Source organism: Camelus bactrianus, chromosome 11 (genome assembly GCF_048773025.1).
Source record: "Camelus bactrianus isolate YW-2024 breed Bactrian camel chromosome 11, ASM4877302v1, whole genome shotgun sequence".
Classification (NCBI taxonomy): Eukaryota; Metazoa; Chordata; class Mammalia; order Artiodactyla; family Camelidae; genus Camelus; species Camelus bactrianus.
Window position 1 is genome coordinate 40730778 of NC_133549.1, and position 13068 is coordinate 40743845.

At 50.7% G+C, this 13068-nt stretch overlaps 1 protein-coding gene across 6 annotated transcripts in view; it reads left to right on the top strand.

Moving 5' to 3' along the window:
- FBXW4 (F-box and WD repeat domain containing 4) overlaps nt 1–13068 on the top strand; it is an 85425-nt gene that overhangs the window by 65042 nt on the left and 7315 nt on the right. For 2 of the 6 annotated variants that reach the window (XR_012510152.1, XR_012510153.1), the window contains exons 7-9: nt 10807–10947; nt 11451–11592; nt 11791–12045. Coding sequence is in view for 4 of the 6 variants with exons in the window: in XM_074373735.1 (XP_074229836.1) it covers nt 10807–10947; nt 11451–11592; nt 11791–11910 (403 nt within the window). In the remaining 2 variants the exon portion in view is untranslated. Of the gene's footprint in view, nt 1–10806; nt 10948–11450; nt 11593–11790; nt 12492–13068 lie in introns of those variants that run through there. The other 4 variants (XM_074373735.1, XM_074373734.1, XM_045507486.2 and 1 more) reach the window with 2 other exon arrangements.

Genomic DNA, 13068 nt, shown 5'->3' on the forward strand with positions numbered 1-13068 from the left:
ACAGATCCATAAAAATAACAGTACAGAACAGTTAAAGTACATTCAGGTTTCATTCACAATTCTCTGCCTTGGCAGGCTTGACACATTCTCATCTGATTACCTGCCATTCTTTTTTTTTTCTAACTTTTTACTTGAAATAATTATAGATTCATAGGAAGTTACAAAAACAGGAAGGTGAGGTACCTGTGTAATATCTTATCCAATATAATATAAAAATTAGGAAATTGACATTGGTACAATCCAGACCTTTATTCCAGATGCAGTTATGTGTGTGTGTGCTTCTTTACAATTTTATCCCATGCATAGATTCATGTAACCACTACCACAATCAAGATATAGAACTGTTTATTCCATCAGCACAAAGATCGGTCATGTACCCCTTCATAGTTGCACCCATCCTCCTCCCTATCTCCTCTCCCTCGTATCCCTAACCCCTAACAACCATTTATGTGCTCTCCATGTCTATAGTTTTGTCATTTTGAAAGTATTATCTAAGTTAAATAATGTATGTAGTATGTAACCTTTGGAGATTTTTTTTTTAACTCAGTGAAATTCTCTTGAAACCCACAGAAGTTGTTGCATCTGTCAATAGTACTTTACTTATTGCTTGGAAGTATTCCCTGGTACAGATATACCAAAGTTTCTTTCCCCATTGACCAGCATTCACCCATTGAAGGACACATGGGTTGCTTTTGACTTGTTGATTATTGCAGATAAAACTGTTATGAACGTTTGTGTATAGGCTTTTGTGTGGACATACATTTTCAGTTCTCTGGGATCAATGCCCAGGAATCCAATTGCTGGGTCATTTGGTAAGTGTATGTTTAATTTTTTACCTGCCAAAGTATTTTGAGTATCTTTATCACTTTATGTTCTGACCCTAATGTATGAGAGATCTAGTTTCTTCACATCCTCAACAACATCTAGTATTATCACTATTTTTTATTTTAGCTATTTTAATGGATGTGTTATGGTTTTAATTTGAAATTCCCTAACAGCTAATGATATTGAACATCTTTTCATATGCTTATTTGCCTTCTGTATATTCTCTTTGGTGAAATGTCTGCTCAAGTTGTTTGCCCATTTCTAATTGGATTGTTTGCCTTTTCACTGTTGAGTTTTGAGGGTTTTAATATCTTCTAGGTATTAATCCTTTGTCAGATATATGGCTTGCAGATATCTTATCTAAGTCTGTAGCTTGTTTTTTAAATCCTCCTAACAGGGTCTTCTGCAGAGCAAAAACTTTAAAATTTTGATTAAGTCCAAATTACCAACTTTTTCTTTCATCAGTTGTGCTTTTGGCGTCGAGTCTAAGAACCCTTCACCCCAGGCCCCTCCTGGCTGTCAGTGCTATCATCTACGGGAGCAGGGAAGGTGCTCTTCCTGCCTGTCTCCTGCCTCTGTTGCTGTAGCTTGTCTTTTCCTTCCGTCTCCCTAGGAAAGTATTAGCCAGAACTTTTTTTTTTCCTGAAAAATTCATCATATTGTCAATCTTTCCAAAAGACTTTTTTAAAAAAAATAACACAAGATGTTTCAGTTAAATATGGTTTTCTCTATAATATTCTCTTGATGGCCATCCAACCAGAGAGATAGGAAACCTAACAACTTTCCCAAACACCACATTACATCTTTGGGAAGCTCTGAGAGTTGGGATGCCTGCCTTTGCCCTTCATCAAAGGTTGATCTTCTTGGAGCTGTGATCCTGTATAAGAAGCAAGTTGAACCTGTCCTCTGAAGGACAGGCCTTTAAATATCTGAAAACTTTGATCCTGCTCCTCCAGGTATTTTCCAGGCCAAAAAGTTGGAGGCCTTTCAGTTATTGCTCATAAATGTAGCTGATCAGTTAAGGTGGCTTTGGCTATAAATAATGAAGACCTAATTCAGGTTGCTGAGACTATAAAGGGACTATTAGTATCTTAAATGACAAGGACTTTAGAAGTTGGATGGTTGATTGGTTCCAGGATTGATGGATTCATTAGTAGCTCAATGAGACCATGAGTGCCCATCTTCTCCTCAGCTTTCTGCTTTGCCACCCAGTCAAGGTCATTTTTGTTCTTGCCCTCAGGCTTGTTTATAATAGTTCTACCAACTCATAATGTAGCATCCAAAGGGGAGAAGGAATGAAGAGGACATGTCCCTACCTGGGGTCCCTTTTTAAGATGAGGAAGCTGTTCCCAGGAGCTCCCAAACAGACTTCTCATATTTAGTGAGCCAGAATTGTGCTCCAGTACATACCCTAAACCAAGCCCCAATAAGAGAGATGGAATGAACAGCCGAGACACATCTTCTGGGCCTGGGGAGGGGCCCAGCTTTTCCGGCATGCACACTGGCAGTGGGGGAGGGAAGGGGCAGGCATAGAATCAGGGTTTGGTCAGCAAGGAAGAAGGTGAGGAATAGCTGGATGGGTGGCCTACAGTGTTGGTCTCACACTAGTTCCAGGACCATTCTCATCTGAAAGTTTCTCTAATTTATCTGGTTTGATCCCTCTTTTTTTTTTTTTTTTAATCTTTTTTTCCTTCCACTTTTATTGAGGCACAGTTGACATACAGTACTATGTAAGTTTAAGGTGTACAGCATGATGATGACTTACATCATGAAATGATTATCACAATAAATTTAGTGAACATCCACTATTTCATATAGATATAAAATTAAATAGAAAAAAAATTTCCTTGTAATGAGAGCTCTTATGATTTACTCTTAATAACTTAATAACATATAGCAGTATTAATTATCGTGTTGTACATTACATCCCCAGTGCAGGAGGGTTTTTCTCCAGTCTTACCACACTTATTTGTCATCTTTTTTATAATAACCATTCTGACAGGTATGACGTGATAATTCATTGTGGGTTTGATGTGCATTTCCCTGATGATTAGTGATGTTGAGCATGTTTTCATGTACCTGTTGGCCACCTGTATATGATTTGATCCCTCTTGAAACAGGGTGTTCACAGTTGAGTCCTGAGGACACCAGGTGTGGGCTGATAAGTGGCCAGTGCTATCACCTCCCTTCTTCTAGATCTTCTCCTTCTGTTAATGTAATGTAATGGGTTGTGCTTGGCATCATCACTGACCTGGGCCCAGGATGGCAGACAATGGGGGTGGGGAGGGTGTGCACGACCCCACTGTGGCCCAGCTTTATCTCGAAGGTTGAGTAATCTTTGAGTGGCCTCTCCTGCCTGTGGTTGCCTTGTTGGGGGTGCTCTGGGTGCAGATTTATGGTCAGGATGGAGTTCTAAGGCACCAGCTCCTTCAACAGCATTCTTTTGTGGAATCCCTAAGACCTCACTAACCCCAAACACTGGGTCTTTACAGAACCCAGGAAGGACCTAAATGAAAATGGGCACAAGGCAGCTATGGCCTCAGTTCTCACTGGAGCCATACAAGAAACAGCCATTGCACCTTTTGGCCATCCTGGGAGCCACTTGCCTTTGCCTTCTCTCTAGCCCCTGGACTCCCCTCCTCACCACTGAGAGGACCCAGGCCTTACTTAAAAAACTCTTCTATCCCAGGGAAGCTTGGAGGACCAGTGGTTCAGGGACCAAGGGAAAGATGCCCTGGTGGAGACATCCCCTTTTAATGGGAGGAAACTGATGGACAGGACGACTATCTGTAGCTGTCTTTCCCAGAGAAGCCCAAGCAGATAATAAAGCCATGTAGAAAACAGGATTAAGGTAATGAACAGGCAGGACAGAGTTTGATCTTTCAATAATGCCAAAGCCTGACTGACAGGCCAATCTGGAGGGTGGAGCAACAACGCCGGCAGGACTCAGTGGTGGGGCAGTATGCAGTGCTGTGTGGATTCTTTGCTTTTAACCTGTCACCGCTGAAACTTGAGTGCTGGGATTTTCTCTTTTATGTGTGTGCTATGACTTGGAGGGGAGGAGTACTCAAGGGACAGTTTTGCTCAAAGCATTGCCCCCCAGAGGCTGCCCTCAGGATGATGGTGGGGGCTGGGACATACCTCAGAGGTATAGGCGCCCTTTTGGGCACCAGTGCACCCTCATCCATCTGTGTCTCTCAGGTACACATCCTCAGGAAGCCTAGGCTGCTTTTCATAATGCCTGGGGACCTCTTTCAAGGTCACCATGGCTCCCTCAGCCCTTTGTTCACCAAGATGCCTGAAAACTATTCTCCCTCTGGGCTAGGGAGGGGGAGGTTCTGGCTGGGTCAGAGAGCAGCCATGGGCACAAAGCCACTGTCTAGATGGCAAGGAGCTTGGCTGTCCCCCTCTCCCTTCCTCCTTTTCTGCCTTTCTCTCTTCTAGAGCTGAGCCCAAAGAGAGGGAATTTCTAACTAGATGGAGAGAAAGATGGAGTTCTTCACCTAACTTGGACATGCCAGGGTGTTCCTGTTTCCGAGGGTAGATGGTCTTCTGGCCTAGTCCCCAGCCCCCAAGGGCTCTATCCTGACAGACTGTGCCAACAGCCAACCACTGAAGTATCCCTAGATAGGCCCTGTGGTCCCATTAGGCCTTGAGAAACTGTGCCAAAGCCATCCTCTTACTGAGTCTTGGGTCTAGAGGAATTAAGGCTTGTGTTCTCTGTCTGCATTTGAGCAGAGCCCTGGCTCAGCCCCAGGGAAGGTGTTGAGGTGTCTGTGTGGGACTGCTGGAAGGCCCCAGGGAGTCGGTGGGTTGTTGTTGTTGCTGTTTCTTCTTTTTTAATTGAAGTATAGTTGATTGACAATGTTGTTAGTTTCAGGTGTATAGCAAAGTGATTCGGTTATATATATTTTTATACATATATTTTTTCAGATTCTTTTCCATTGTAAGTTATAAAAAGATACTGAATATAGTTCCTTGTACTGTATAGTAGGTCCTTGCTGTTTATCTGTTTTGTATACTCTAGTGTGTATCTGTTAATGCCCAATTCCTAATTTATCCCTCCCCCCGGGTGAATTTTCTGACTGGCCTGACAACACACACACACACCTTTCCCTGGGCTTGCCCTTGCTGTAGGTTTTACCTTTTCTGCCAAGGCGCATTTGAGCTGGATCTAGCATTGGTGCCCTAAGATCAGGGCACAATGGGCACCCCAGTAGCAGAGGGGAGGTGGGAACCAGGATAGAGAAGCCCTGTGATCTCAGCTCTGGAGATGGCGCAGTGGGTCTGGCCATAGCCCTATGCCAGTCTTGGGACTGTTGGGTAGGGAAGGGGGTAGAGATGGGTTTTGGTGACTTGGCTACTCCTGGGGCACTGTGGCAGGGTGTGCATGGCTCCTGCATGCCCCACCTCATCTCCCCTTCCCCTTCAGGCCAGTGTCATTCCTGGTTCCCCATTACTCCTCCATTTCCATCCTTAAGCCCCATAAGTCTCCTATTTCTTAACAAAGGCAGGGGCAGAGGACACATTCTTCTCACACATTCTGACATCCTATATTTTTCCCCTCTGAGCCTTTGCTCTAGCTGACCCCTATGTCTGGAATACCCACTCTCTGCCTAATGAAACCCTGCTCACTCTTCAGCATAAAGAGCACCTCCACCACGAAGTCCTCCCTGATCCTCACCCCTATGGCTGGAATTGGTGACCCTTAGAGCACTCATAGGGCCACCTTATCGGCTACCCTGTGGCCTGGAATAGCCTCCTCTCAGGCTGGGATCTTATCTTGGGACCCTGGACTGAGCACAGGAGATAGATCACGGCATCCGATGGCATTTGGAATGGCAGGGGTGTCTGGCTGCAGCCCTTTCTAACCGTCTGCAGAAGGAACTGGTGTCCTGAGCACAGGCTGGGCCACTCTGAGGGCACCATTATTGCCCATCCCACCCAGGTGTGGCTTTGTCTCTTCACCCTCCACCTCCACCCAGGACAGGGGGCCTGGCCCTCAGTCAGTGTGATTATGGGAATTGCCCCTCTTTAAAGTATCTGCCTTCTCCTTTGAAAGTATTACTGACAGCTTTTTTCATTTTCTTTTTTTCTTTACCTCTTCAAGGAACCCTGTAATTTCTCTCTTTCTTTCTCCCCCTCCCTCTTTCCTTTTTCTTTCTTGTCCCCTCTGTCCCCCTGAACTCTTTGAAATTGGCTCTCTGCCTGCTGACACCAAACTGATACTTTGCGTTTCACTTCTCCTTATCCCTTTATGGCAACAGATGTTGAAATTTTGTATCCTTTTATCTGCCCGGCTGCCCCTTCCTGTAATTACAGTCCCCTTGTTAGCAGTACAAAGTGGGCTGCCCGGCTGCCTGGCCTTTGAGCCATTGTGTCTGAACACGTGTGCACGGGCGGGTGCTGGGACTGTGCACGCACGCACATGCATGTGAGGGGCCTGTGCTTGAGAAGAGCCCTCTGCACTCACCTAGGGGTGCTGGGGCAGGCAAAGCTTCCGTGGGCTTCTGGTCTCTACCACTTCGTGGTTACACGCAGGACCTGCCTGCTTCTTTAATTCTCTCACCCTCACCACCAGTGGGCTGGGCGAGGACAACCACTCCCTGCTGCAAAGCCTCCTGGCTCTTGTGCTGTCTGAGCAGTGCACACCAGGAGTCAGATCCCGGCATCTTGTTCCCTTCACACACTCACACCTCCAGCCAAACCAGGTGCCCCAGCCCTGCACCTCTGTTGTTTTTGGTCCTTCACCTGAGCCATCCCCCTTCTCCTGTCACTGCCTGTCACAGCCCTGTCACTCACTGAAGAATCACTCAATATGCACAGCCAGAAATGTTCTCTTATCTGTCCCCCTTATAAGATGCTCTTTCATCTCTCTTCTGGTACCCACTAGGTCACCCCTTATGTTGTTAGTTGGATACATGACAGACTTCTCTCCCTCCGTGGATTGAAAACTCCTTGAGGAAGGGACAGTACCTCCAAAGTCTCACCTCACATCTCCTCGCAGTTTCTATTAGGCACAATGCCTTGTATACAGAAGGTGCTCAGTAAATAGTTATTGATCAAAGAAAAGAAAAGAGGGGAGGAGGGGTGGAAAGAAGGAAGAGAAGAAAGGAGGAAAAACCTCCCATTCTCTTAGCAACTAAGTTGGGCCCAGCTTATACCTTCAGGCCATCTGTCCCCTGGGGGCAGAGATGTAGGAAAGGAGCTATTTGTCACGCTTCCATCCTTTCTCTCCTCCAAAAGCCATTGTTACATTTTGCAGTTGCACATTCCAAATGGGGTGTGAGATGCAGGAATGAGCACCTATAGGCTCTCCAGGGAGCATCATCAGGAACCCAGTGTATTAACAGTGGCTGTAAATGGTGTGGGGGCCATGGGCATTGTTAGATGTGGTTGAGGAGGTGAAGCCAGGGGTATCTTCCCTCAGGGCACTTTAGCATAGGACTTTTCTTTGGGCCACAGCTTGGGCTGGGAGCTCAGGGAGAACAGCCAAGGGAGGTGTGTGTAGGCTGGGACAAGGGAGCTTGGAGGGAGGGAGGGAGTGAGGGAGTGAAGCAGGGCACCAGGCTTCCCTGGCCTGCAGTGCCCAGACTGGGGGTAGGGTGGGTGGGGTGATGGGGGCTTGCTATGGACTGTCCCTCTGTGCCCAACTCTAGCCTGGATTCTCAAGGCCTCTCCCAGACGGGATAGCTGGTCTTCAAGGCCTATACCTACCTCCAGTTAGCTGGCCCCACAAAGATGGTGATGGCGGGGCCAGGGGTCAGTGTTAAATTTCCTCCTCTCCGACTATCAGGAAGTTCCTGTCCTCCTCCTTCCCCTCCAGCTTCAGGGGACTTGCCTGGGCAGCAGGGCGGGTTGAGCCAGGGAGACCCAACTCCCTCATCTGATCCCCTCAAGGGTCCCTGGGATGAGACTGCACTCTGCTTTTCCTGCCCAGGTATTGGAGACTCCCAGGGGAGGCCGCCCACAGCCAGGCTGCGGGAACAGGTCTCCTTCAGGCAGCCCTCCCCGGCCTGGTCTCATTCATCAGGCTCACAGGGGCGGCCCCATCTGTCTTTATCTTTTCCTGGGTCAAGAGAGAATTGCTGGAGTCAGGCTCGGGGGAGGCTGGTGTGGGGGCCCCCCAGCCCTGTGGCTCCTGGAGGCCCAGGCTTTGTGTGCAGGAGTTGGAAGGGAGTGGACTTTTTGTCTGGCCCTCTATAGTGACAGACCCGGCCCTTGCTCCCGTCTTGGCCTGAGGCTCTGAGCAGCAGCCCCTTTCCCACACAAGTTGTTCAACAGCCAAGGCTCTGCACCCCCCTCCCACCCCCAACAGTGAGAGGCTGAGAAGCATTCTTAACATTCTTTCCAGAGAAAAGGGGTGAAATGTCTGAATTTGGGGGTCACCACATTATACAAATTGCAATCTAATCGTTTTTACAAGAACACACTTGCAGTAAGAAAAGGAGCCCGGGAGGAGGGGCTGAGGAGACAGCTTGTTTTGTCCCCCTTCCCCCCAAAGTTTGGGGCTATTGTAGGGCCGATCGTGCTCCCTCCACCAGCGCGGTTGAGCTAGAGTTTTCTAGTTAAATTGGTCCTGGGGTGGGGGGCCACGAAGGGCCCACGGTGCCATTTCTGTTTGTTTTCCCAAATCAAAGCCCCAGCAGGGCTCCTATGGCACTGCTGGGCTGCTATTTGAAGAGACAGGCCATTTCCCAGAGCCTGGTGTGTCAGCTTATGCTCTGAACTTAACCTCACGGGCACTGCACAACAGAGCCTTGAGGTCTCAGGTCCAGAGGCAAAAGAAACTGTCTCTTTTTATTGGCCCATTTAGTGTGTGTGGCCATTGCAGACAATCAGAGAACCAGTGCAGCAGGAACTCCTCAGGCCCTGGCCAGGCCGTGCTGGCAGACAGGGGCTTTCAAGACTTGTCCTAGCTGCCAGGGGCTGGTGCTCACTCAGCCCTTGGGTCTCCCTAGAGGGTAGGGTTCTATGTTTCTTATTGCAGACACTGTGGCAGGACACTTTCCAGTGGTGGCTTGGATGCCCAAGCAGGGGCCCTGGTTGGCAACTCGGTCTGGGTATGGCCCTTTTGCTGCCAACCCTCAGTCCATGGGTGCCCAGCTCTCCTTCCTTCTGAACCCTGGGACCAGGGGTGGGCAGGTAGAGCCATGCTGGGCTTCAGGCCCCCCAGCCCCCACTGCCTTTCATCTTCTATTTCAAACAGACAAACATGAAATTACTTCTATAGATTAAAGGGGAGAGCTTCTCAGTCATTCCTGAAGGCCTCACTAATGGAGGGGGCAGGGCCCCCAAATCTGGAAGGAGGGAGAACTATGGAGCAAAACAGCCCCTACCCATTATATGAGAGCAAGAGATGGAAAGGAAGAAAATGACCCCAGCCCCTCTCAGGGCTCTGGCCTGCCCAGGGGTGGTGAATCATGGCAGGTGGCCCACCTGGGAAGGCAAGCCTTCTTGGGAGCTGGGTCAGTGATCTCTAGGAGATGCTGCTGTGGGGAGGAGGCTTTCTGCCAGAACCCTCTCAGGATCCCCCAGCACACAGAGACTTACCATCTTACAGGAAGAAGCACTTCCCTGGGAAGGCGGCTGGTGGTAGGGGTGCTGACTTAACCTATTCCCCACTCCTGACTGGACAGCAACAGTGCTGCTTGCTGGGGCCACCTCCCTGCCCTGGGCTCTTGGGGAAAGGGCAGAGTGGGCAAAAAAGAACCAACAGCCTCCTCCTTTATTCCTTTAGTCTTCAGGGAAGATGGCGGCTCCACTGAGGAGAACGGAGGCTTAGGGTCAGTCTGTGTGAGGTGGAAGGACTGGAGCTGAGGGTCACAGTCACACACAGCTGACAGCCAGTCTGCCTCAAGCTCTTTGGTGAACACTACTTCAACCAAAGCTGGGCTGATGAGACCACGAACTGCTCTCTACCCCATGCTGGGGCCTCTTACCTGTGAAGGGTCCATGGCCCTGTTCTCCTCTCATGCCATGGAGAAGGACCAGCATCTCTTGGGCAAAGCTGAAGGCCTGGGCCTGGAGGAGGCCCCTTCATCTTCCTTCCCTCCAGTCATTCTGCAGAAACTCACTGCTTCTACTCGTCCCCCAGCCACAGGGATTAGTGGGTACACTTGATGTCGAGGGGTAGTTGCTAGGGCCAGGAGGCCCCCCTACGTGGTTGCTAGGGTTCTGGCATCAGGGTGAGGGGGTCTGCCCACTGCCGCGGTCACGGAGGGAATTACACAGTCACAAAGAAATTGTTCTTCTCAGTAATCTGCTCTCGGCCACCGGGAGGGGCAAGAGTAGGGGGAGCAAGCTGGAGCCCAGCAGGCTGGGGGCTGTGATCACAGAGGCGTGCTAGCCCCGGGCCGGGGGCCAGCAGGGCCAGGAACACCAGGGACCAGCCCGCTAAGCTGCTTTCTCAGCGATTTCTCTCCCCAGACACAAAGGTGTTTACTTGTTTTAACATCTCCTGGGACTCCCCTTCTCCCTTTGTGTGGTCTTTATCCCCAATGAGGTTTGAGCCCCAGATTACAGGCAGGAATTAAGGCATTGGACTCAGGCAGCTCAGAACTGCATGACCTACAAGATCAAGGAGTATAAAGTAACTGTGTGTGTGTGTGTGTGTGTGTGTGTGTGTGTCCGTGTGTGTGTCCGTGTGTGTCCGTCCCCGACCCTTTCAGCAAGGCCCATTCATCGTCCTGCGGAGGAGTGGCTGGGTGGTGGGCAGCCAGGGTGCAGGTGTGATGGAGGGGCTGCTGCTGACTGATGAGGCCTTCAGTTGGGGGAGGGGGAAGGGCAAGGACTGGGACCCAGTCAGAGGGGTGGGAGTCAAGGGCATCTCCTCCCGTGTCCCCATCCTAAGGGAGTCTAATTCTAGCTCAGGAAGGAGAGCTATGATGCCCCAGGGACTGATGCTGTTTGAAGGTTAAAAGACTGTGTGTGGGCCAAGATGGGACAACCTCTTATCCTCTGCCCCTCCTCTCTCCCCAGTGGGCAGCTGATGACGCACCTGGGTAGTGACTTTCCGCCAGGGGCTGGAGTGCTGGACGTCATGTACGAGTCCCCTTCCACACTCCTGTCCTGTGGCTATGACACCTACGTTCGCTACTGGGACCTCCGTGCCAGTGTCCGGTGAGTGTGCTGGGTGGGAGGACAGGTGGTGGGAACCCCGCGCCAGTCCCAGCCCTCCCTCCAGTCCTGTGGGCCCAGGGAGAGGGACAGAGACTCCATGTCAGGGGCTGGTAGAGAGCAACTGATAAGGTAAGATCAAGCTTAGACTCCTCATCCTGGCAGCCCTGGTCCTGTGGTCCAGGAGACAATAGCCACCAGGCCCTGATAAGAGCTTTGGGAGCCATCAGAGTGCTGTCCTTCAGCATTCGCCCAGCTTTCTTGAGGCCTTTCTTGCCTCTTTAAGTCTGGCCACGTGAAGCATAAATGAGGCATAACTTGCCTGGGGTCACGGACTTGGTGAGAAAGATCTTTACTGAGGAGGCTTTCCCCCATCAAGTGGTTTTAAAAGAATATGGTGATTCAGCCTCTCCCAGCCAGAATGGCTCCCTAAGGCCCCTGGGGAAGCTGGGGTGGAGGTGGAGGGCACCCTCAAACCTCCCCCTGCATCTCCTCCTCCTGGACAGGAAGTGTGTCATGGAGTGGGAGGAGCCCCATGACAGCACCCTGTACTGCCTGCAGACGGATGGGAACCACTTGCTGGCCACTGGCTCCTCCTACTACGGCGTTGTACGACTGTGGGACCGGCGCCAAAGGGCCTGCCTGCACGTAAGGGCCCCGCCCCCTCATGCCTCCAGGATGCCAGGACTCTTATTAGGGGCTGCACTTGGGAGCGGTGTGCCTGGAGAGGGTGGGAGAAAGCCTACAGTAGCACCTGTCCCATTGCACTGGGCCTGGAAGTCCTGGGTTTGGACTCCCCCAGCTCCCCTTTGGGATGCTATCACCATTCTTGCCCCTCCCTTGCAGGCCTTCCCGCTGACATCGACCCCCCTCAGCAGTCCTGTGTACTGCCTGCGCTTCACCACCAAGCATCTCTATGCTGCGCTATCTTATAACCTCCACGTCCTGGACTTTCACAACCCGTGACAGGGCCACCCCAGCCTGTGGGCCAGGAAAGCCAGCTACTCAGGGACCTCTCCTGCCTGGAGGAGACAGTGATACCTCCTCCCCCACTGTGCCTGTGTTCCTTGGCCTGTGACTATGGCGCTCGGGCACGTCAAGGTAAAGGCTGCTGACTCCTGGGCATTAGGGTCACCCAGGGGCCTTCCCAGGAACCAGATGGAGAGAAGGGACCTACTGCTTCAGGAGAGAGCAGCTGAACCCAGCCGGGCCTGGCTTCCCTGTTGGCCAGAGCAAGGATCTGGCCTGGAGAGGCCCACCCCTTCTTAGAGCTGGGCTGCTCAGAGGTGAGGTGAGGTACTCCAGCCTTCCCAGCTGGTCCCTCCCTGCCCCTTTCTTGAAGGAGGTGGGGAGACTGCCAATACCCCCAACCTCCACTTCAGTCAGACCCCACCCTTGACCAGCTCTTCGGCTGGGGACTCATTCCTGGGGCACTGGGCCCTGGTCTTCCTTCAAAACCAAGGATGGACAAAGGGAACCCTGCAGTTTTAGTGAATTTAAGACATGCTACAATGTTCATTTTTGTAAAAATAAAGCTTGACTGTTCAGGTTTGGTACCTCACTGTCTGGGGAGTCCTGGGAGACCCCAGATAAGAGAACTAAACTTGGGGATGGGCATACTGAGGAAAGCGTTAAGACCAGCCTTATGGCTCAGTATCCCAAAGAATAAAGGTTTCTTTTCTTTAGGAAAACTCATTACCCCGATCCCTTTGGCCCTGGGGGTAGGGTTGGGTATGGACTGGGGACTGTGGAAGGGCTTCTGGATATTATGCTGCTGTCCACCTGCAGTGACCTTCACCCTACTCCAGCGCTCTGCAGTGCTGCAACCTTCGTGCTGGCTTTACACCCACAGTGTCTTAATATCCTGGGCTATTTCTGCATTTTAAAAACTCACCCCCCCTTACTTTAGGGTCTGCAAGCTAAGGTAGCACACAGGGTCCCTTCCAGCCTCGTCCTCTGAGTTTATGAGTTTATGCAGAAAGGTTGGGGAAGGCTCTCTCGCCCTCTTCTCCACCTAAGGCCCATACCTGCCTTTATGTAGAAGGAAGGCTCTATGTTGGAGGCCGGTCCCTAGTCTAGAGGAGAAGGAAATGTCATTACCAGCACCCTCCCCAGGGGCAGGGA